The 23880-nt window shown below is 58.5% G+C and overlaps 1 protein-coding gene across 1 annotated transcript in view; it reads left to right on the top strand.

Annotated features, from left to right (window-relative positions):
* KCNAB2 (potassium voltage-gated channel subfamily A regulatory beta subunit 2) overlaps positions 1-17463 on the top strand; it is a 29261-nt gene extending 11798 nt beyond the window's left edge. The window contains exons 4-14 of the mRNA XM_063103710.1: positions 2925-3004; positions 5687-5731; positions 6226-6270; positions 7045-7088; positions 8091-8177; positions 12199-12284; positions 14153-14273; positions 14365-14459; positions 15411-15531; positions 16067-16155; positions 17266-17463. Of these exons, the coding sequence (XP_062959780.1) occupies positions 2925-3004; positions 5687-5731; positions 6226-6270; positions 7045-7088; positions 8091-8177; positions 12199-12284; positions 14153-14273; positions 14365-14459; positions 15411-15531; positions 16067-16155; positions 17266-17355 (903 nt within the window). The 3' untranslated portion in view covers positions 17356-17463. The remainder of the gene's footprint in view (positions 1-2924; positions 3005-5686; positions 5732-6225; positions 6271-7044; positions 7089-8090; positions 8178-12198; positions 12285-14152; positions 14274-14364; positions 14460-15410; positions 15532-16066; positions 16156-17265) is intronic.
* The last annotated feature ends 6417 nt before the right edge of the window (positions 17464-23880 follow it).

The following is a 23880-nucleotide window of genomic DNA, read 5'->3' on the forward strand; positions in this document are numbered from 1 at the left end:
CGCGGATCCCCTGGGGGTCTGCCTGAATTGCGGATCCCGATGTGGCAGGTCTGGGGCAGGACCTGGGAGTCTGCATTTCTGATGCCGATGCTCCTGGTCTGGGGACCACACACTGCCTGCTGAGGGTGCAGTGGGCAGGATGGAGCAGAGAGGGAGTTAGGAGCTACTGCAAAGAACCAGCCAAGAGATGCTGCTGGCTCCGAGCAGGTGGGTGCAGTGCAGGTGGGGAGAGCAGCCAGATTCCGGGGGGAGCCAACAGTGTTGGCCCAAGTTTCATGCTGGAGTGAGAGGAAGGTGAGTCAGGGAGGACCACAGGTGTTTGCCCTGAGCACAGGACAGGCAAGACCTCAGGTACGGCAGATACTGCAGGCTGCACACCAGCCCCTCTGCCTGGAGCGCCCCTTCCCCACCCGCTCTCCCCTCGCCTGCCTGGCGAACTCCTACACACCCTTCAAAACCCAGCCCTGGATTCTGACGCATGCTACAACATGGACAAAGCTTGAGGACGTGATGCTAAGTGAGATAAGACAGTCACAAAAAGACACATAGTGTGTGATTCCACTTATATGAGGTCCCTAGAGTAGTCAAGTTCATAGAGACAAAAGCGTCGAATGGTGGTTGCTGGGGAGGGCAATGGGTTGTTAGTGGTTAGTGGGGGCGGGGTCCCGGTTTGGGGAGACGAAGTGTTCTGGAGATGGACAGTGGTGATGGTCGCACAGCAGTGTGAATGTGCTTAATGCCACCAAACTCAACCCTTAAAAAGGGCTAAAATGGTAAATTTTGTTATGCATACATCACTATAACTTAAAATTTTTTAATGAATTTATTAATTTTAAAAAATGAAAGTGATCTCCTTGAGCTAATATGGATTGGTTTCCAAGAGGTATTGCAATTGAAAAAAATCAAAGTGCACAAGAGTTATCTGTAGCTGCCGCCCTTCACAGGAGAGAGACGGACACACAAGGACATAGACGTGCCTCCAAAGTACAAAGAAAACCCACAAAGCCGAGGCCTGGATCACCTCCTCTCAGCTGCCCTCCCAGGAGAACACGTGTAACAACCATGCACATGGCCTCATCAGGGCCCAGCACACTGTGACCTCCAGGGCCTCCCTCAGGCCTGGTTGGTGGGACACATCCAGGAATAGTCAGGATGAAGACAAGGATGAACAGTGGACAGGCCGTCCCGAGTAGTGGCAGCGTCAGTGCACTTGAGCTGACGGCGCTGACAGCGGAGGAGACAGCACGTCAGCCCTGCAGGAGGGTACAGAGTACCAGTGACACTTCCACCCCACGGGCTCTCTGACTCAGACCACAGCAGCTTAGCTACACCATGGGGCTTCGCTGGGGGCTGCACAGTGTCTGAAATGTTTGGGGATCCTGGTTTTCAACCAGGAGATTTTACATATATGCGCCCCCAATATCCTGGTAGCACCAGGGCCGCCTTCCACCTGCTGGAGCAGGGACCCTTCCCGCTCAGTGGTGCCCCCGCAAGTGTCGTCTACCCCAGGGGTCCCCACCAGCCACCAGCCTCACTCTCCACACCTGCCCAGCTGCCAGGGCTTCTGAGCTAGTGTGAGAGAAGCCGTGCAGAGCCGTGCCTGGCTGGCTTTCTGTCCTGCACTTTCAGGGGGTTATAAAGAATTATTTTTCCCACGCTGGGCTAGCTGCGGAGGAGGCCTGGCGCTCTGAGCTGAGCATGGAGAAGTGTGATGCTCAGAGGGACAGCAGAGTTCAGGGGCACCTTCCTCTGCTGCAGCTTGCAGGGGGCCGTCGATTGCAGGTGGGCTCCCCGGCTCCGTGATTCTCACCCCAACAACCAGTCAGTCTTTGCTCATGGAGCACGAGCTCGTCCTCACAGCAGGCCAAGGAGCAAAATCTGGCCAACGGCATGTTTGGGTTGGGCAGCCAGTCATCAGTCCTGCCGACGAGGCGGCCACCACCATGACACGTCTCACTTAGGGCTGGGAGAGCATGGCATTGGAGAAAAACCAGCCAAGGCCAGAGTGCGGACCTCAGCCCCGCCATGTACTAGCTGTGGGACATCAGTTTCTCCATCTGCAGAAAATACTAATACGGTCCTCATGCAGTTGCTGGGAAGGATTCAGAGAGATGCAGCTGAGTACACAGCCATAGCTTTTAAAAAAAAAAATACATTCATTGTACCAAGATCTATGAAGCTGCTGTTGGGGGCTCTGTTAGTTTCCTAGGGCTGCCATAGCAAAGTGCCACTACCTGGGTGGCTTCAAACAACAGGGACTTAGTCACTGACAGTTCTGGAAGCTAGAAGTCTGAAATCCAGTTGTCTGCAGAGCCTTGCTCCTTCCAAAGGCTCTGAGGGACAGTGTGTCCCGTGACGACTCCTGGCTTCTGGTGGCTGCCAGCAACACTTGGTGTCCCTCGGCATCCTTGGCTTGTAGACACATCCCTCCCATCTCTGCCTCCATCGTCGCTTGGCCTTCTGCTCTATGTCTGTATCTTCTCTTCTTATGAGGACACCAGTCATGTGATTTAGGGCCCATCCTAATCCAGTATGACCTCCTCTTAACTAATTGTATTCACAAAGACCCTATTTCCAATCACATTCTGAGGTTCTGGGTGGACATGAATTGGGGGGGGCACCGTTCAACCCAGTACAAGTGCTAAGCCCTGTGATGACCCCGACAGACAGGGCCCCTGCTGTCAAGAAATGTGCAGTCTATAGCCTCTTTCTTCATTAATTTGTCTTCTTTGTTCTTGATGGGTCTGTCCCTGAGAGCTGCCTCCACCCCACCCTGTGGCAGGAGAGGCCGGGAAGAGCTGGGAGGGGAGCGTGTCCAGGCCCCAGATGCAGGACCCCAGCCCGAGGGAGGACGTGAGGGTGGGGCCCCGGAGCCTCTGGGCCCTCCTCGGGCTGGCAGGGCAGTGCTGGTTCTCTCATTTTAGATGGCAGAGCAGCTAATGACCCTGGCCTACGACAATGGCATCAACCTCTTCGACACCGCGGAAGTCTACGCAGCTGGCAAGTATGTGTCTTTTATCTCGGGAAACAGTGGCATGAGGGGCCTGGGAATTGCTGGAGGCTCTGGCTCCTGCACTCCCACTCCCAGGTGTCCACACGTGTGCCTTCCTTTCTGCCTTCTTTTTTAAACTCTACATGGCTTTTTGTTTTCATGAGGACAGAATCGCAGAACCCTTGGACACTTGCTAAAGTCCCCACGTGCCCCAGCACCGGGTGACCATGGTCCCTCTGGTGCCAAAGATGCCATGCTGGGCAAGGGCCCGTGACCAAGCTGTTGTCCTGGGCACTCTGGACGTGCCGGCGACCTGCGGCCAGCCCCATGCACCTGACATTTTCCTGTCTTGGTGGTGCAATTAGGTCTGCAGGAAAGGCAGGGCCTCTCGGAGCTGGGGAGAGCAGGCTCTGCCCCGAGTGCTGTAGCAAGCATCTTGGCAGTGAACTTTCCTTCTCAATTATGTAAAAGTTCAGCCCTCTTCAGCCAGGGCTGTTGGCTTCTATTTTAAAGACTGGCTGTAATCAAATCATCCACTCTCCTGCATCGGGTCTCCAAAAGTCAGCTTTTGTTTGTGAAATCATTTGCTGGCTCTCTCTTCGCCCTCCTTCTGGCCCCCTCCTGCCCAGGGCGAGCCAAGTTCCTGTCAGCTGGGCTGGCTGCAGCCCTGGCCTGCTGTGCACCAAGGCCACAGGGCTAGCACCTGTCCCATGGGGCTCTGCATCATCACCTGCAGCCTGCAATGGGGCCCGGGGCACCATGCATCAGGGAACCCCAGCCAGGCCTGTGCTCAAGCCCTGACCCAGGACCTGGGGGCTGACAGCCCCAGCAGTCTCCTCTGGGACCCCCAAACCTCCTGCAGCCCGCATCAGCAGCCCTTCTGCCCTCCTGTTGTTCAGCCCCTCCCACCCTGTCCAAACTGGCAGCAGCTTCAATCAAAGTGAAATGCTTTCCAGACAGATGAGCTAAGCTGGAGGGTCAGAGGTTGAAAGCCTTGTGCAGATGCCAAGCCTAGAGGTGTCACCTGCCTAAGCCCCCCAGCCTCTTCTCTGGCCTGCTTCTGCCTGGGTTTTGCTGCCCACGAGAGTGTGCGGGAGGCAGTTCCACGTGGTCTCCTCCAGCCCCCACACCATGTCCAGGCCAGCACCCTCCACGTCCCAACAGCCACGCTGCTCAGTGTGTCTGTCTCACTGCTCCATTTAAAGGGGCACCCGGGACTGGCCTGCTGGGGCAAGCACACCAGGTCCTGGCAGCCTCCAGCCTCTCAGAGCCACTTGTGGGAAAGCTGAGGACTCGGGAGTAGCTCCCCCCTGGGTCGCTGCTGTTCCTGGAACCCCCTGCCCTGTGCTCTTCCCCTGGCCACTGCAGCTACTTCTCAGTCCAGCCTGGAGCTGAACCTGCCTTCTCGCCCCCAACCAATGCCCAGGGAAGCTGGGCTTGCATTCCAGGGACCAGCAGGGAGAAGCGCTCTGGGCAAAGGGCTAAGAGGCAGCCCCAGCGAGCAGCAGACCAGGGCTGTCCCTGCCTCTGACCAGGGTGGCCAGGCGCGTATCTTGCTGTGGCCCCCTGCTTCTCCTGCTGATGCTAATTAGCACGCTTCCCAGAGAGCTGCAGGAGTCTGTACCCCACTGGACAGATGCAAGTCTCACCAAATTCCCAGCCAAGGCCACAAGCAACGGGCTCTGGTTAACTTGTTGTCTGTGGCTCCATAGCCATAGGACCGCTGCTAGTATTTTCTTCCTCCTTTCGTGATCCTTTGTCCAACAAATCAGGGACCAGTGAAGAAAAGGAAGAGGCCCAGGCCTGAGTGAATTTTCTGTGCATCTTGACCATAAACGAGGAGCATTCAGAATGCATGCTAAACAGCTTGCAAATTAGAGCCCATTATCTCTGAGTGGATGACTCAGGCGCTTTTATAATTGGAATGTAGCACAGGGTATGGATCATTCTCCGTCTGTTGTTTTTCCTCAGAAACATTTTGTTACAAGCAGAAAGTTCTTAAAAGTTAATCCAGCACTGCGGTGCCAAGGGAGGCTGGAACAGCCTGCCCGTGACCCCGGCTGGCCCAAGTTTGGTGCAGGTCCCAGCGTGAGGCCAAGCAGAAGAGACAGCGGTCGGTGTGGTTCCATCTCTCTGTTGTTCAAAAGCAAGAAATGAGAGACGCACGCTTACACACACGTATGTGCACACGCGCACGTACACATGCATACACGCATGCACGCACGTTGCTGGAAGTCCCACCACTGGCCCTGAATATGCATTGATTTTCTCTGAAAACAGAGGATGGACCTGAAGAATAACACCTTTTAAAAAATATGCTTGTCTGGAAATTTCACCCACGTAACATTGCCGGGCATTTTCCCCAGCGAATTTCCAGCCAGCTGGGAGACAGGGCACTGGCCTTGCTGAGCAGACGTCAGCTCTTTCCTGCTCTGCAAGAGCTGGGGCTGCTGCTGCTTGGACAAACACCCACAGGGCCACATGCCCACAGCCACCTCAGTGGAGGAAACAACACAGCCACCTCAGCCAGCACCGGCCAGCCCCAGGCCTCGCCTCTATCTGGAATGAGCTGCTGAGCCAGCGGCATATTCACAGGGGACTGAGTGGCCAGTTGTCATGGTGGGGCTGGGTTTGATTTTTTTTTTTTTTTCTGCTGTGCTGTGATGACGTCCCTGTGTCTCTCTCATCTCGCAGGGCTGAAGTGGTCCTAGGAAACATCATAAAGAAGAAGGGCTGGAGGTAACACTGATCTCTCTGCCATGTGTCCCCAGGGCCCCACACCAGGAAGGCTTATGCTACATCCCCACGACGGCCCCTCCGTCTGCCCACCAGCTCCACACTTGACCTCCTCGGGGTCTGAGCGTGCCACTCCTTCTACTCAAACCAAATCCACCCAGCCCTTGTATACTCTGAGCCAGGGCCCCTCCTGCATCCTCTGGGCTCTGGTCACACCAGGCCCCCCGCCATCCTGCCCCCACTGCCCAATTTAGTTTCATGGTTAGCAGGTTGCATTGGTGGGCTGCCTCCTGGCTGGCTGGGAGCCCCAGGATCCCAGGCTTAGCATGTGGCATGCATGGAATGATGGGGATGTGTCCATTTCATGCCCCAGGCCCCCACGTGGGAAGGCTTTTAGGACCCCGGTGTGAGAGCTGAGGAGGTCAGGGTGAGGGGGGACTCCCGAGGGCCCGGCCCAGTAACGCCAGGAACGCCCCTCCTTCTCTTCTGTTCCACAGACGTTCCAGCCTCGTCATCACCACCAAGATCTTCTGGGGCGGAAAGTAGGTGCTGCCACGGGCGACCCTCCTGGCTGGTGGTTAGCGGCTGTGGCCACGGCCCCACGTTCTGCGGAGACCCCTGACTTGGGCAGCTCCTAGGGACAGTCGCCCTTGAGAAGGGAGGGTGTGCCGGGGTCTGTCCTGGACAGGTCCATGTCCCCGGTGTCCAACAGCTGTGGTTTGTGCAGCCACCTGCTGGGGCCAGTGCCCATCCCTGTTAAGGGACGTCAAGTCCAGAAAAGTAGCTTTGGCTGGGTTTATATTTCACTCCATCCTTATTTGATTTTTATTTTCATTTTTATTTACCTGGGGTTTTTCCTGATTACAAAGGTAACATTATAAAAAATCCTAGAAAACACAAAATTTGTGAACTGTCCAACCCACTCCAAATTCCTTGGGCCACCGGTCACCTCTGCGTGCGTCCAAGTGTCTGGCTCCATATTCGCTCTGGGGCTGGACAAACTTAACTCATAGAAGTTATAAATATGATTCATTCTTAATTTTTTAAAAATCCAAGCCAAACAGAAGGGTAAGATTGAAAACCAAAGCCCCCACCCCGCAGTACCGCGCCACCTCACCCCCAGTCACCCTGGGAGCAGCGCCCAGGCTTCCACCCTGGCCTGTGGGAGCTCAGCCCGGGAGCCTCAGGTTTTCACCTCCAAAGTGGAATCGCTGCACAGGCTGCCTGCTGACCTGCTTTTCTCGCCTAACATTGCATCATAAACATTTCCCCCAAACCACTTGCAACATCCCATGTGCTGTTGGCCTGTTTTTCAGAGCGGAAACCGAGAGGGGCCTTTCCAGAAAGCACATCATAGAAGGTAAGGAGGGGCCCCCAAACCAGTGTGATCTTACCACACTGGAGGCAAAGGTGAAGACGCACATCCACCCCCAACAAGTTATGCAACAGAGGGCCCACCCTAGGGTGCCCAGAGCTCTGGTCTGACCCGCTCCTTCCGCCCCAGGCAGGTGTGGGTGGGTCTTCCATGGAATGAGGGCAGCGCTGTGGCTGGACAGACGGGCTGGGTTTCGGTCCAGGTTCAGCCCCACACTGGCTGAGTGGCCTGGAGTCAGGGACATCCCTTCCCCAGGCCTCTGTCACAGTGGCTATAAGGTGGGGGTGGGAAGGGCACCCACCTCTGGGGTTGCTGGGAATTGGGATGAACCCGGAGGAAGTTGCACGTGGACACGCGGCTGGGGCGTAGCACACAGGGGCACCGCAGGGAGAGGTGGCCGGGTGCCTGGCTCATCTGTTTTTACTGTCTTTATACCTTTTCTATGCTCGTTCATTTTCTCAAGGTACTTTACTGGTTCCATTAAAAATCAACCAGGGGGCCTTGCTGCCTGCCTCTCCCCACCCCTCAGATCCAGCATTTCCACTCTGTCCCTTGGTTCTGAACTCTTTGGGAGAACCAGTTGATGATTTGTGCATTTTGGACACAGTTGGCCTTTATGTGATAGAGGACAGGTGTAGTTCTCTCTCCATGTGACAACGTAGCTCACCTTATTGCAACATGGACCACCAGGAGGCCAAGGAGCAGCCTCAGAGGACGGTTGTGGCCTGGGGGGTGGTCCCCCTTCCTTCAGTCGGAGGACATTTGGCCTGTGGTCCCCCCCATGTTATCCTGAAGGGCCAGGACCCCTACCCCCTTTGGGGTGTGCCCCCCAAAGAAAGTTTCTCAAGTCTCCACTGTTGTTCTGAAGCTCCCGGGTGCCAGGGCCTCTTCCCTTCCATCTCTGGCTCCCTGAGCTGGACATGGGGAGGACTCAGAAATGTTTGACAAGTGTTGGCAGCAGTGACGGCCCCTCCCGGTCCTCCCCAGGTCTGAAAGCTTCTCTGGAGCGGCTGCAGTTGGAGTATGTGGACGTGGTGTTTGCCAACCGCCCAGACCCCAACACACCCATGGAAGGTAGGTGGTCTGCGGCGTGGGCAGGTTCCCAAAGGACAGAGCCGGGCTGGTGAAGGGTCTGAACCTGAGGCTCTGATGGCTGCCCCCACGGGCCCTGCTGGTCAGAGGCGGCCAGGCCTCGGGGTGGGGAGGGGGTGAGCTTGGCCTTTGGTTGCCACCTGCCCGCCCAGGTGTGCCCTGGCACCTCCAGGCTGAGTCCCCGCCCTTGCTCTGGGTCCGTGCCTGACCCACACCTGGCTGCACGCTCCCTTCCCCGGCTAGAACCGCGGGCAGCGTCCTCCTCTCAGCTGCTGCTGCTCTGTAGCTAAGTGCAGCTGCGGTAGGACGACCCCCAGCAGCCATTGCTTTCTTTTCTACTGGGAGGTTCGAGGGGTCTTTTGCTCTGGGGGATAAATTACTACATAGCACAGAAGAAACGTTCAGTGCTTTGAAAGGCAGTTTTGATTCTTTTGGCATTTTTTATTCTTTCGACCCCTGCAACCTCAGCCCCTCTCTCTCCCCCAGTTTCCAGCTCTGGGCATCTTTCCATTTGTGCTTTGCTGTTTGGGGAACATGGGAAATTAAGTTGTGTTCAAGTTGTGTTTTCTTCGTTCGTTTGTATATGCACCACGCACATGCGTGTGTATATTTTTCTTTTTAACAAAACGAGTGCTGCGCGGTGACATGTGCTTCCCTCCCCGTGCCCTTCGTCACACCACGCCTCCCAGTGTTCCCACAGCTGTAAACTCTGGTCTCTTTAAATCTTTCTTTTATCACCAGGGGACCCATTTAGTTCCTCCAAGTCAAGGACATTCATCATAGAAGGTACACAGTACCCTTAGCCCGACTACTGACTTCTGCGTCCAAACTGCATTTTATGAGACAGTGTTTTTATTTACATGACTCTCTTTCCCCGATGACAAACTTCTCCATAAAATGCATAACGGGGGAAAAGTGCCCTAAGAGAACACCTTGCAAGTGCAGGAAAAGCAAAACGGTGTTGGAGCCCCTCGCCGCCGCCACCCACGCTGTCATCTCGTCCCTCCTTTCCTTCCGTGCATGACCCTCCCCCCCCCCGCCAAGCTTGCATTGCTGTGGCCCTCAGGGGCAGACGTCCTTCTGCTGGGGCCTCTTCTTGCTTGGAGGATGCTGGGATTCCCCACCCGGAACCTTGGCCCTGGATGGCACGATGGGACCGGGTTTCCACAAGGAGGGAACCCATCAGGGACCCCAGAATGAGCGGTCCCAGCAAGTCTTATCTCCTCCATAGCTCACGCTCCTGAGCTCCTGCCCTCCCCAACCCCCCCAGAAGCAGAGAACACCAGCAATAGGCCACCCCATCCACAGCACACTGGCTCCATGGTGAGCTCTCTGGCTCCATGTGGCCACCTGTGTCCCCTCAGTGGTCTGGACCACCTGCCCTCGCACCACGTGCCCCTGGAGTTGTTTTCCTCCTTGAAGAACACCTCCATGAGCTGGCAGGATTCAGAGACCTGGGGGCAGCCTCTGGCCACGCTCCCCTCAGCTAAGGGCCCCACCCCGAGGGCAGGCCGGTCTCCCCGGGAACTGGGCTGTGTTCCACGACGGAAGGGCTCCTGCCTGCCAACTGGCACTGCCACCCGACCCCTCCCATGTATTATTTGTGACCCAGCAGGAGATGCCATGGGTGTTGGCAGCAACTGGAAGGATTCAGTCCTTGTGCTTTTGTCCAACAGCATTAAATATTGAGGTGAAGGACAGTTGTCCCTAATTGTCCCTATTTCTGGGGCCACTGACATCACCCTCGAGCAGAAGTGCAGAGTGCCTGTGCCCCTGAGCATGGGTTCCACGTCCAGCTGCCTCTGCCCAGGATCCTGCAAGGAGCCCAGGGCTGGTACCCAGGTCCCCCTTCCTCTCAGGACAGCCAGAGGCCCACGAAGATTCCCAGCCCATCAGCCTCGTCCCCCAGGCACCCGGTTGACTCTGTCACTGCATGGAAGAGGCATCACAGGGCATCATGCAGTTTCACTGGTTGGGATCTTTGTGATCGTAGAGAGCTGTGGGGGCGGAGAATGGGGATGCGAGGCTGACGTAGTGGGGGGTCCCTTGGCTTCCTCTCTCTGGCATGTGGACCTAGGCCTTGGCTGCAAAGAATCGGGAAGTTATGCTGCATGGTCACAGGTGTCCGAAGAGTGTTTCTAAAAAACTTAACAAGGACAGCCAAGCCAGGAGCCTGGGCTGGGGATCAGGATATGGTCAGAGATTCTCCTGGGACCATCTAGGTTCTCCCCAAACCTTTCCAACCAGGCCGTGTCCTCCTCCTTAAAGGCTACTGATGTTGGCAGTTAAAGCAGGTGGCCCAGGGAGGCGGTCATAGGGGGATTCAGACTTCCTTCCCGTATCTCCCCACCCAGGATGGGGCACAGAGGCTTCCCAGTAGCCACGGCCCCTGATCTTGGAAGGAAGGAGAGGGCAGGCCTGGGCCTGCAGACGTGGATGCTCAGGTGCAGTTTTCCAGGGATCCTGGGTGAAACTGCTGAGACCACCACCCCAGAAGCCCCGCCTACCTTACCCCAGCCCTAAGGATGCCTTGGGTTCTACCCAAGTGGACTTTGGCCAAAGGGGCCCCCAGGGACCCAGGACAGGTGGGAAGAGGTGGATGGGAAGCCAGCACTGCCACTCTGCAGGGAGGGTGCCCGTGGCCTTGCTGCCATTCCAAGGTGGGTCTTTCAAAACAAACCCAGCATTCTCCTCCCCTCCTTCCTCTCTCTCCCACCCCCGGCCATTTTCAGGGACCTCAGTGTCCCCATCTCAGGGGCAGAGAAAGAGCAAACCGCTTAGGGAGGGAGAGGTGGGGATTCTCGAGGTCAGTGTCCCGGCTCTGTTTTTAGAAACGCTTTCCTCCCACTTACTTGCTGCACTGCCTTCGGCAGTCGAACTTGCAAGCTCTGTATCAGCCCCTCCAGGAACCCCACGAGCCGGCCCGCCCCGCGAGGCCAAGACATGCCTGAAACTTTAAAATTTGAGGCCAAGATCTGTTTTAAAAACCCCAACATCCCCATGAGGCTGAAACAGATGAGGGGGGAGCTATAACTGGCCGATTCTTGTCTCAAAATCTTTTTTTAATACTAGGAATTATCTATTGTGTAACTGGGGAAAGGGTCCCGTCTCTCTTATTCAAAAGATGGTGTGGAGTTTCAGCAATTTACTCCTTGGGACATTACAAGTCTCAGCTACCCAGGATTCAGGTTGTTCTGGAGCTCATGGAGCCTCGTAACTGTCCCGCTCCAGGCCTTGGCCCCCCACAGGAGGGGCACCCAGACCCCCATTGCCCTGGGACCTCCCAGGCTAGGGGGAGACTCTAGCCTGGTGCTGGGCTGGCTCGAGAACCTGGGACATGGTCCAAAAGAGACTTTCCAGTCTGCTCTGGCCCTCCTGGACATGAGGGGAGCTCAGCCCTGCAGCCCCACCCTCTGGGACCATGCGGGGCCCCAAACCCTGCCCTTTGGCCCCACAGACGCTGCCATTTCCTCTCCGTTCACTTTTCTAGATTCCAATAAGAATTTGGAACAGCCTGAAGTCAGAGACTAGAAACAGGCAAAAATGCGTTTACTTCCTTTTGCCTTTTGCCAGTCTGATTGTAATCTTAATCCACTCATCTGGTCCTTCCTAAGCAATCAGGGTCCCCGATTCTTCTCCAGACTAGAGAGCCCCGCCCCAGTCTAGAGTCTAGAATCGCATCCTCTGATCTCATCTTCCCCTCATCCCTCTAATCTGCCATAGAAACATCACCGTCCCCCCATAGCCCATTTTTCAAAGATCCCACAGGCCATAACTGTCTGAGGACATTGTCTTACGACCAGCTTTCTGGAGCACAGTTCACTTCCTTCATCCCGGAAAATTCTCCCACGCCTGACTTTGGAGCCAGGAAGTACACTGCTTGCAAGACGTCTCTGCAGCCCCGCCCTCCTCCCAGCGCCCCGCCTGTACTTGCAGAACGTCCCCAGGCCAGCCCCGGGCCCCGGCTGTCCCCCACCTGCGGTTTCCCCTTCTCTCATGACAGAGACCGTGCGCGCCATGACCCACGTGATCAACCAGGGGATGGCCATGTACTGGGGCACATCGCGCTGGAGCTCCATGGAGATCATGGTATGGTGACCACTCCGCGCGTGTCCACAGGGCCTGGGCTCCCTGCCCAGTGCTATGTAAGAAGATTCCGGGGCTCTGGCAGCTTGCGTGCCTTCAGTCCCGATTGCACAGATGACCAGCTACTGGGGGAGGGACAGGCGTGGGAGAGCATACTGGTTATGTCTGCAGGCCTTGCACACAGGGTCTGTCTCACTTGAATCCCAGGACCGTGTGGCCCTGGACAGATGTCTTAACCTCTCTGAGCCTCAGTTTCCCCACCCGTAAGAACAAGGCTGTTAGCATGACCCACCCCTCATGGGGCTATTGTGAGGATTCTCCGAGAGAACCGGTGTGAAGCTCTTAGCAGAGGTCACAGAACTGAGCAAGCACTCAGTGGCGGTAGCATTATGCCCCTCTTTCGTGGGCTCTTGTGATGTCCTGAGAGCTGTAAGATTTAAGGGCTTTGTGGGGACTGACTCCCATCTAATCCTCACAACGCCTCATGAGGTAGGTGCTGCTGTCCTCCTGTTTTTCAATTGTAGACATTGAGACACAGAGAGGTCAAGTAAGATGCCCAAGGTCACACAGCTTGGACCGACATTGACACCCAGGCCATGTGCACTCAGCGCCTGGGCTACCTCAGAATGTAACCCAGCTGTTGGGACCCACGGCTTCCGTGTCGTGATCCGTGGTGTTTCCCCCTCAGCTGCATTTTCAGGAAAGCATCCACTGCTTGTCATTTCCCTGTACAGGGGCTGTCAGAGGCTGAGGGCAGTGGACATTCCTTGATATTTCTGGGGTCTCCCAGGAAGGGTGGGAGGGATGTCCCTGTGCTCAGAGGCTTGGAGGGGAGGGGTCCGGAGGGAGAGGCTGCCGTCCTCTCCGTCTGTTCTTGGAGAGCAAGGGCAGGAGCCTGGGGGCTGCATCTTCCCTGAGACAGACCCACCCCCAGCCTCGGCCCTTCCCAGGCCCCCACTCCCAGGATTACCAGCATCCCAGCTTCTCTGGGGGCAGTTTCTCCTCTAGCAAGTCCCAGATTTCTGCTTCATGAAACAAGTTCAGCAGGATTTTCATTTCAAATTAAACACAACTACAGAAGCCCATGGTATTAACCAGCCTTTGGCATCTGTGGCATTGATGACCACTTATTTGGCATTTTTCTGAAGCTGCCTGGAGCCAGCAAGAGCTCGAGGAGGTGTCAGTACCATTATATCCCCATTTTACAGACCAGAAAGCCAAGTCTGAACTAAAGGGGGAGAGGGCCTCTCAGGGTGACACATGGGGCTTCCCCACAGGTCTGCCTGGAGGCATCAGCCTGGCTGTCACCCACCAGGGGGTGAGGGCGGGAGCAAAGGCCTTAAGCTCCAAGTCCCAGCAATGGGCCAGTGCAGCTGTGTCCCCTCCTGATCCCTCCTGCCCCCTCCTGCCCTGGCGTCTGCTGCTGCTGCCTCGCCCCAGCCCCAGGCCCAGGAAGCAATCATGGTGACAGCAGCAGCCCCACTGAGGGCTCTGAGCACCTGCCATGTGCCAGCACCGTCGTGAGGGCCACCACACCCTTGGCTCATGGGACCCTCACGACAGATGGGGAAACTAAGGTGTGGGGGGTGAGCCCCTTGCCCAAGGCCAACCGGCCAGTAAGTGCCAGGGCTCTGGCCTCACTACAGCATTGCACTTTCTGAGACCCTTCAGCCTTGGGGTCCCACGACCCGCTCCCTCTCCCCAGCTCACCAGGGCCTCATGGCTCCCAGGAAAGCTGCGAGCGGTGGGGGAAGGGGCAGGCCAGGCCAGCCGCTGCCAAGGATACCCTTGTGTCTTCTCCCTGCCACCCCGGCGGACCCCCAGGCCCACTGACGGGCAGGGGCCACCTGGGCCCTTTTCTGCATCCACAGGAGGCCTACTCGGTGGCCCGGCAGTTCAACCTGATCCCACCCATCTGCGAGCAGGCCGAGTACCACATGTTCCAGCGCGAGAAGGTGGAGGTGCAGCTGCCGGAGCTGTTCCACAAGATCGGTGGGCACCCAGCCCCCGCCTGCCCCCGCCCGCCCTGCCCCATCCCCACCCTGGGGCCCAGGGCTCAACTTTGCCTGGTTTTCTTTCTCAGGAGTGGGCGCCATGACCTGGTCCCCTCTGGCCTGTGGCATTGTTTCTGGAAAGTATGACAGCGGCGTCCCGCCCTACTCGAGAGCCTCCTTGAAGGTGCAGGAGTTGGCCCGGGGTGGGGGAGGGGACAGGCAGGGCACAGGCATTTGGATAGGGGGGACCTCTGGGTGGTGCTGGGTGGGGCTTCCCTGGGCCACAGCTGCCCTAGCCACTGTCTGCCAGGGGCAGGTTCCCTGGCATGAGAACAAGGATGGAGCCCTTGTGGCCTGGCCTCATGTTTAGAGAAGCTGCCCTCCCTATGGGACATGCCCCAGCAGAAGGGGCCCCTTCACCCACCTCCACCTCTGCCCCCCGCTGCGGTTCAACATTCACAACTTGGACTGGGTGCCCCCTCCCTCCATACACTCCCCCTACTCTACCATCACTGAGACCTCTGGGACCGAGCTTGGGGCTGGGGGCTGCCCTGGAACAAGCACCCCCACCTGCACACACCTCTGGAGTGGGGACTCAGGAAGGTCCCCAGATTGCAGGGTTTGAGGAACAAGGAGCAGGCAGAGAAAGGTCTGCCCAGCCAGAGCAGACCCAGCCCCAGAGCCCCCAGCCCTGGGTTCCAAGGAAGGACAGCCTGGCCCACCCACTCCTCCCCAGCCCACAGCCAGGACAGGGAACCCCCGGGGGACAATGCAATCTTGGGGGCAGTCAGGGGAGATGGCATGTCTGCAGGGCTGAGGATGGTTCCTCTGGGCTAAAGGTGGCAGCCAGTACCCCAGGCTGCCAGGCTTGCTGGGAGAAGGGAAGGTGAACCCCTCGCCTTCTTGTCCTGGCTCAGGGGTCCAGTCAGCTCCCACAGACTGTGCAATTCAGTGCGTGCAGGTCCCACTCTTCCACCTGCCTGGGTCTGGCCCACACCAGTAGGCCTGGGGTGGGGAATGCTGCCCTGGCTTCGGAAGAAGGATCTGGAAGGAACACAGATGCTCAGCCATCTGTATATGGAGGTTCAGGTGACCTTCCCTCACCTGTAGCTGTGCCACTCCTCTCCCCAACCAGGGCTACCAATGGCTGAAGGACAAGATCCTGAGTGAGGAAGGTCGGCGCCAGCAGGCTAAGTTGAAGGAGCTGCAGGCCGTCGCCGAGCGCCTGGGCTGTACCCTGCCCCAGCTGGCCGTGGGTAAGGGGCTGCGGGCACAGGCTGGGTTCATGTCCCCGGGGGGACTACGGGGGTCCCTGATCACCGGGGCTGCACCCTCACCTGGCTGGCCCTAGGTACTGGGGCTGGGGGCCACAATGGAGCCAGAATCCCTGGGGAGAAAGGTGAGGGATCCCTAACACAATCCCCCAGCTGGCAACAGGGGACAAGGCTCTGAGGGGCAGGGTTGGGACCATGTCCCTGGGGAGATGTCAGGAGTCCTGAGTGCCTGGGCCACCCCCTCCATCACCCAGCCATGGGAAATGGGGCTCCCACATTCATGGGAAGGATATGGGGTCTCTGAGCACTTGGGCCACCTCTCTACCAGGGGGCAGTGGGGTTGGGGCTCCCCCAACACCCCTTGGGCACGGCCCCCACAGGGCCCTGCTGAGCCTCTTAGGCACTCGTGACCCCCAGTCCCAGTGGCTGGGTCTCCGTGGCCCAGGCGGGGGCAAACCAGAACCAGGAGGACCCTTTGGCGGGCGTGTCTCCCTCATCTCTGTCTTGCTGTCCCCAGCCTGGTGCCTGAGGAACGAGGGGGTGAGCTCCGTGCTCCTGGGAGCTTCTAACGCAGACCAGCTCATGGAGAACATTGGAGCGATCCAGGTGAGTGCGCAGCACCTGCCAGTCCTCTGCCTGGCATGTGTTTACTGAGCACCTGCTGCATGCCAGGCACTGTCCTAGGCTCTGGGGAGGCATCTGTGAGCCATCAGAGAGCCCTGCGCTTGAAGAGAACAGACATAAGCACCAAACGCAAGAACTAAGAACGTTAGAGTGTGTGTCAGAAGGTGATCCTTTGAGAAAAGCTGTAGTAAGAGGAGGGCACCTGGGGCAGGAGAGATGGCACCGTGGACCCAGGCATAACAGCAGCTGCCAGGTGGGCCTGGTGAGAAAGTGACATTTGGGCAAAGGCTTGAAGGGGTGTGGAGTGAGCCATGCAAATGCTCTGGGGGGGCCAGAACCTTCCAGGCAGCAGCAGGTGCTGATGCAAAGGCCCACAAGGGGCACAGAGGCCCGCGAGCCTGCAGCAGAGCAGACGGAGCCCACGGACACTGCAGCCTCCGAGGACATGGGTGTTTCTTCTGACTGAGATGGAAGCCGGGCGAGATTTTTGAGCAGGGGGAAATGATCCAACTCAGCTTTGCAAGGAGACCTCTCTGGCTGCTCAGAGGAGAAAGATTTAGGGAAGCAAAGGCCCAAGCAGAGAGCCCTGGTGGGAAGTGACAACCATTCCTCAGGGAAGAGATGAGAGCCATGGTTGGGTCCTGGATGTTTGGGGAGGTGGGGCCCATGGGACTGGCTGACAAGCCGGATACAGAGGGGAGGGAAGGAGGGAGAACACAGTCAGCCCCTGGGGTTTTACCACCTGGAAGACTGGGGTTGCTGTCAGGTAAGACGGGGACGGCTAGGAGGAGCAGTTTAGGGGCATAGAAGGCAGGCATTTGGGCCCTGGAATCTGCATTTTATGCCACCACCACCCTTCTGGGAGGTTCTGGAGCACACTGGAGATTGAGGGAGAGAGTACAGACCCATCCATGCTTCCTCTCTGCCCCAGACCTCCTGGAGCACAGAAGCAGTGTGGCTCGGTGGGCCCAGATGGAGCCCATATGTGATGGGTAAGCACAGGCCAGGCAGCGGAGAACGTCACCCGCCTCCTGCATGAGCCAGGCCAGTCTTGGTGGTGGGATTCTGACCAGCTCTTGTCCTTGCACGCAGGTCCTTCCAAAACTGTCATCTTCCATTATCCACGAGATCGATAGTATTTTGGGCAATAAACCCTACAGCAAAAAAGACTACAGATCCTAAGACGCCGCCGCCCGCCTGCTTGGACAGTCCGCTCCCCTCCCCGTCTCTGTTCGCTCGCTTAAGCTGTTCTGAAGCCAAGTGACGAGTGTGGTGTGTGTCAGAGAGAGCACCACACCAAGATGTCATTGGGAAATGATCTCCAAAGTCGCTGCCAGACACCACCCGCTGCTTTGCTGGAAGACGTCCGTGTCAGATTTGTGCCGGTGAGATGGCACTGCTTAGGAAGGACATCCAGGCGGTCCCACCCCAGCCTGTTGCCTCTGCTCATCCTCCAACAAGAAAACATCAAGTTTTCTCCAAGCTGCAACCCTTCATCGGATTCCCACAGTCAAGGCCAGGCAGGGAGCTGGCTGGGTCCTCAGGGCAGGCAGGGCTGGCCTCTCCTCTGCTGAGAACCCCCACCTGGTGTGGAGGGAGGGGAACAGGGCTCTGGCTCTTCCTGGGGCCCCCTCTGCTGGGGCCCCCTCTGCTGGGGCCCTGGTGTTTGGGGTCTTCCTCAACCTCCCTCTTTCCGAGGACTCCAGGTACTTTGTGCTGCACCTGACCTCAGTTCCCCCTCCTCACCCTTCACCCCGACCTGCCCTGCATACCCACTGGGTCTCGGCAGGGGCCGTGCCTACCGAGCTGGCCCTCGAACCAACCCCACCCTTGCTGGCAGGGGCAGGGACCCCAGGGGGATAGGCTTTGTGGTTTGGGACCCATAAAACAGAGGCTCAGAGCACTTGGGAAGGGTCCTGGAGTTCTTAGGAGGGGCCCAGGGCAGCAGGCCCCTCTGTGCTTGCCCCAGAAGGCTCTGTGGTCATGCACTCTTTGCTGGCCCGTGGTTGCTGACCACACGTGGGCAGGTGGCAGCAGGCAGGGCCCATGTGAGAAGGACATGTTCCTTTTAGTCCCTAGAGATGCTCCTCTAATACCACCTCCACTCCAGGCCTCTGTGATGGGCCTAGGTTCTGCAGAGAGAACATTCTGGGACACTTTCAGAGAGGGACGGTCGCTGGGGTTTTCCAGGCTGCATGCCCAGAGGCTGGGGGACCACATGGCCATCAGCAGGCCCCACAGTGTAGGAAAGACCCCAGGGAACCTCTCCCTGGAGAGATGGCTTAGCCTGGTTATTCCCTTCCACACACCCCACCCGCCCCCAGCCTGAAACGGAAGCAGGAAGGAGGGCAGGACGGGCCGAGTGTGAGCCCCTCTGCAGCCTGGGCTGCACATGTGGTCCCAGGCGGTGCCACCGAGCCCAGTCCTGGGGTACTGGGCAGTGCCCAGCCTCTGCCAGCTGGGTGAGGGCAGGGCTCTACAGAACCCGCCCCCATCCCACCCCATGCCAGTGGCCCAGTAGGGGACCGTGTGCCTCCTGCACGGAGCAGGCGGTGGCTGGCCAGCCCCCTCGGCACACACCCCAGTGCAGGCTCATGTTCCTGCTTCGCCCTTTAGAGGAGCTGCTGTTCCCAGAAGGTTCCTGCCTGCCATTCTCCAAGGGCCTGCTGTCCAGTTCTGGAGGGCCGAGGCCTGGGAAACCTGCTGTAAGAAAGCCACAGAGACGGGGGAGGAGGCGAGGGAGTTTGGAGAGTGGGGGCACGGTTTCCTCCATTCTCAGCAGAACTTAGCACTGACCTTGGCATCTAGACCCCTTGCCCCTCCTTGTAGACCAGGCCCCTGGGGGTCTACACCACCAAGACCTGCTATGAGCTTCACCACAAGCGGCCCTGTGGGCGGAGGGGGCAGTGTGTCCCTGCCAGCAGAGGTCCCAGCCTGTGGCCACTCCCCTCCATGCTCAGGGCTGGAGGTGCCTGTTCCCAGGGCAGGGCTTGCAGTGGACCGGTGGTACTGAGGGGCCAGACTGCCCACCCCCACTGGCAGGGAGAGTGGCTGGGCCCGTCTCCACTGCTGCCCCCAGCCTGCCCACTGTTGGCAGGTAGACCAGGGTGTGCAGCTACTACTCCCTGTGAGCCACACTAGAAAAGCTGAGCCCTGCTGGCTGTTGGCCAAGTGGGGACAAGCACCCAGGGCTGAGCTCAGCCAAGGCCCAAGTGCCTGGCACCCAGGACCCAAGCAGCGTCCCAGCTGGCACTTCAACAGCCTGGTTAGAGGCAGCCCACTTCTTCCACATCCACCTGCAGGGAGCACGGGGCTCTGCTACCTGGGGGCAGGCCCCCCAACTTAGGAGGAGGTTGAAGGGGGGTTGAATGGAGCCATCACAGAAGGGACAGAAACCAGAGCCTCGAAAGGGAGGAGCTGGCCGCTGGCCTGGCAGCTGCCCTTGATCCCAGATCTCACCCCACAGCCCAGGAGCCCCAGCTGCCCACAACCGGCCTTAGCCACCCTCCAGTCACCCCCACACCCTCTCCCAGAAGCACAGTGTGGCCCGGCAGGGTCCCCACCAGGAGTGCTCGACACAGGAAGTGGGCCGGGCGCGGGGCAGGTGGGACCAGTCTTCCTTGCTAACGACACGCGCTACTGCTCATCCCAAACCTATGGTGAAATCGCAGGTCCCGAGGATCGGCAGGCACTTCCTTCCGCCTTCTGTTGTCATCCAGTCGTGTAAATAATGCCTCTCCTCTCTCCCCATTTTTTTAATGACTATGGTTCCTCAGCTAATTGCATTCCCTACCGAGGCAGAGACTGCTGTTTGCTTCCAAACGGGACAGACCGAGACCCAGCCGCCATATTTATGGAATGACAAAATAAACCCAGCATCGGTCTCTGCGCCTCTGGCTCTTCTTGTGCCCTCGGGGTCGGGGCTCAGCCGAGGGCAGCAGGAGGGGAGGGAAAGGCTGCCAGTGCAGGGACCTGTGGACTGGGCCCCCCAAACCCACCGTGGCCAAGCGGGTCAAGAAGAATGGGCCTGCGTGAAAGGCAGAGATTGGGGACAGGGTGGTCAGAGAGAGCCGGCCCCCATTTCCCCCAAGTGATTCAGCCCAGGGGCCCGGGGGGGCGGGGTGCCCCCAACACAGATCCTCTGTCGCCACCTCCAAGGTCCCAGAGCTGGTTGCTGGGAGGTTGCTGGAACCTCTGGGGCCCCTGGCTGGCTGCTGTTCTCACAGTGCGAGGTCAGGGTCTGGGGAGGCCCAGGGGCTGTCGTGATGTGTTTGGGGGTGCAGGTAGGAGGCGCACTGCCCCAGCACAGCCCTGCTTGGGGTTCCCCTTGTTCCAGGTGAGCCCCTGAGCCTGGTGAAGTATAACTTCCCAGGTGGGAGAAGGCTTCAGAGACCCCCCCCCGCCCACTTACCCACCACCTTCCCCTGCCCCCAGCCCCCACTCTCGTTCTAAATGTGTAAGAGTCTTTAAAAAACACTCTGATTCAATCCTTTCCCAACGGATTTATTAAAACACAGAAAACCAAAACATACACACAGAGTACAAAGTAAAGGTGATTGTGTCGGCTACAGCCTCTGTCCAGCCTCCCACAGCAAAGACCGGACAAGTCGGGACTCACAAGGGAGCTCAGATTCCAAAGCTTGACCCCCTGCCCCTGCTGGGACCCTCCTGACTCGCCCAAAGCACCCCCAGCTCTGTGCCCAGCCCAGGCCCCCTCCCTTCAGCAGCCTGGGACTTGCCTAGGACAGTGGACTTGGCCCCTCTTAGCTGGGCCCAGTGGCAGGTCCGGGAGGGGCCAGGTCCACTGCCTCCACCCCCCGTGCTCAGACCTGTGCGGGGAGCCCCCTCCCTGCTCTCCAGGCATGCAGGAGAGGGGCTGCAGGGGGGCTCGGGCTCCGATCTCTATGTGAGGGGTTCAGGACACACACACACACACACACACACCCAATGGGCCCTTTCTGGGTCATCGCACCTAAAAAAATACTTTGTTAAAAAAAATCTGAAAATTAAGGGAAAAAAAATCCAAAAACATAACAATGCCAATGACTTTGGGCTGATGCACCACAACCTGTAAACTTCCAGATACAGAAAATGGGGCGGGAGCCGGCTTCCATGACCAACACCGTTTTGCACAGGAGAGCCCTGGGGGAGTGGCCATCCATCTTCAGCCACGGCCAGGCCTCCAAGACGGGGAGGGCAGAGGGAGCGTGGGCTTCGGCCCTGCCCCAGCCCCTGGCCCGGACCACTGCATGCTGGCGTACACACGAGAGGCTCCGAGGAGCCCACAGGGGACCAGCTCTACAGGGCTGCCAGCTCCCAGGCCCCCAAGCCCACCTTGGGCCCTCAAAAGCCCTGGGACCCAAAACTTAGGAACAAGGGCTATAAAGACTTGGTCAGCCAGAGTACCCTGGGAAGGGACCACCAACAAGCAGGACCACCTTGGCCATATGGGGCAGGGGATCTAGGCCCACCTCTGGGAGTAGCTAACTGCACAAAACAAAGGCGCTTCCGAGGGTGGCTTTCAGGGAGACTCCTCACACAGGGTCTCAGGGAGAGAGACGTGTAGCATGTGCAGGAAAGGGGCCCTCCAGGGTGGTCACCCCTACCCAAATTCCCCACACCACCTGAGAGCCTTCCAAGCCCCCTGGCCCAAAGGTGGTTCAACAGAAGCCCTCCTGGGCACTGGTTTAAATAATAAAGCAGCTGGAAGCATGAAAACGCAGGCTGGCACTTCAGGATTCTGCTTGCACACAGGGACCCTAATTCTGCCAGCAGTGAAAACCAAACCCAGCCTGAAGATGCCGAGGACACGGACAGCACCAGCGCCCCCGTCACACTTCCGGCGAGACATAACGGATAAACCAAGAAGAAAACGTTCTTAAGATCCTTCCTCTCCAAAACCGGCCAACCAGAAACCCCCTCCCCAACTCTCAGCAGCCCCCTTCCCCCAGGGCCTCCCAGGGCTGGTCACGGACAGCACAGGCCTTTCTGGGGTCAGCAGTGCGGGGACCCAGCTGTCCGTGGGGGCTGAGTCCAGCCTGGTGGACAAGGGGAAGGGAGGTGGCGAGCCTGGGAAGGAGCGGGAGGGCACAGCAAAGCAGGGCTTCTGGGACGAGGGGCCACCAGCTCCTGGGGTGGGGCCGTGGAAAACCCTGCCCTGCCCACCATGTGCCTCCAGGCCTGACACTTGGGACCCATCCTCTGTTCCCAGCAAGGCCAACCACAGCGCTGACCACCCGTGCACTTGGGGATGACGGCATCACAGGCGAGCTCGTGGCAGGTCACTTCACCTGTGGCCTGAGCCAGAAGCCTCTGCAGGGAGGAACTGACCAGAGGACACACACACGTGCACGCGGCACTGGATGAACCACCATGGACTGGAATGGCCCCGCCCCAAACAAGGCAACCCCTCCCAGGAGGCGGGGTCAGCCGCTCCCGTGTGTCGTGGAAACCTGTGCTGCGCCCCAGCTGCTAACCATCCTCTCCACACCCAGGATTCTCCCCACTCTGCCCTCCCACTATGCCGGGGTCAGCAGGCCTTGGAGATCTGGAGTAGGACTGGAGTGGGGGAATGCCAAGATGGAAGGGGCCCGGGGTCCAGCCCTCTGAGGGTTCGGAGAGAGCCACATTACAGACAAGGATGTCTGGGGCTTGGTGCAGGCCAGGCAATCACCCCCGTGTCCACAGAACCAGCCAGCAAGTCCTGAGCCCCTTCAGTCCCAGGCAGGCGAAATGCTGCATGTCCCTCATGCCTCTCCCAGGGAACTGAGTCTGAGCCCCCGGGATGCCCTCGCCCCGGGCCCAGCTGACTTCTCACACTCAGGGCATTCTGTACCGCAGGGTGCCTCCCTGGGCTGCTCCAGGCTGAGCTGGGGCCAGCAGGAAGGACCAGACACAGGCCCAGGGCCTGGGCCACTCCCACCTCCCCCACTCCGCCTTGAGCCATCACATGGTACTACCAGCTGCGGGGGACAACAGACATGTGAGAAGGTGGTCCTGGGACTCAAGGGCATCCTGGCAGGAAGTTTGGGGTGCTCTGGGTGGGAGCATTCTGCAGAGGCCACCGATCCCCTGCCTCAAGCAGAGCTCTCCCCACATCCTCCGAGAATTCAGCCCGGGCAGCTGTGGCCCCTGCCCCAGCAGCAGGTGCCCCAATCAAGGCCTCTCCAGAGACAGGAGAACAGGGATGGGTCCAGGCTCCAGGGAAGGCCTGGTTCCTCAGCCACTGTGCACTGGAGAGTCTGGACCCAGAAGCAGGTGCGACAGGCATCTCAGAGCACAGGGCAGGGCCAAATTCTCCTGGGCCACCTCAGTACCCATGTCCCTCCTTGCTGGGACACTAGCTATCACCTGCCCACAACCACACCCCCTGGACAGGGCAAACTCCAAACCCCTTCCTGCAGTGGCTAAGAGACAAGTGCAGCCCTCTCCCTGTTCCCCAGGAGCGCACACTGCGGCCAGCCGTGCACAGCTGGGGCCACAGGTCCTCCACTGGTAATGACAGAGTCCAGGACCTGTGAGACACACTGGGCCAGGGACAGACACGTGCTGACAGAGAAGCCCGTCTCAAGGAGACAGCACATACCTGATGGTTTTCAGACCCGACAGGACGGAGGCAGGAAAACGCCCTGCCTGACCTGGAAATCAGCCAGGGTCTCCACACTGGGCTGGGCGGCCACTCCCCAGACCTGACCCACCTGGCACAGG

Source organism: Cynocephalus volans, chromosome 8 (assembly GCF_027409185.1).
Source record: "Cynocephalus volans isolate mCynVol1 chromosome 8, mCynVol1.pri, whole genome shotgun sequence".
Taxonomy (NCBI): domain Eukaryota; kingdom Metazoa; phylum Chordata; class Mammalia; order Dermoptera; family Cynocephalidae; genus Cynocephalus; species Cynocephalus volans.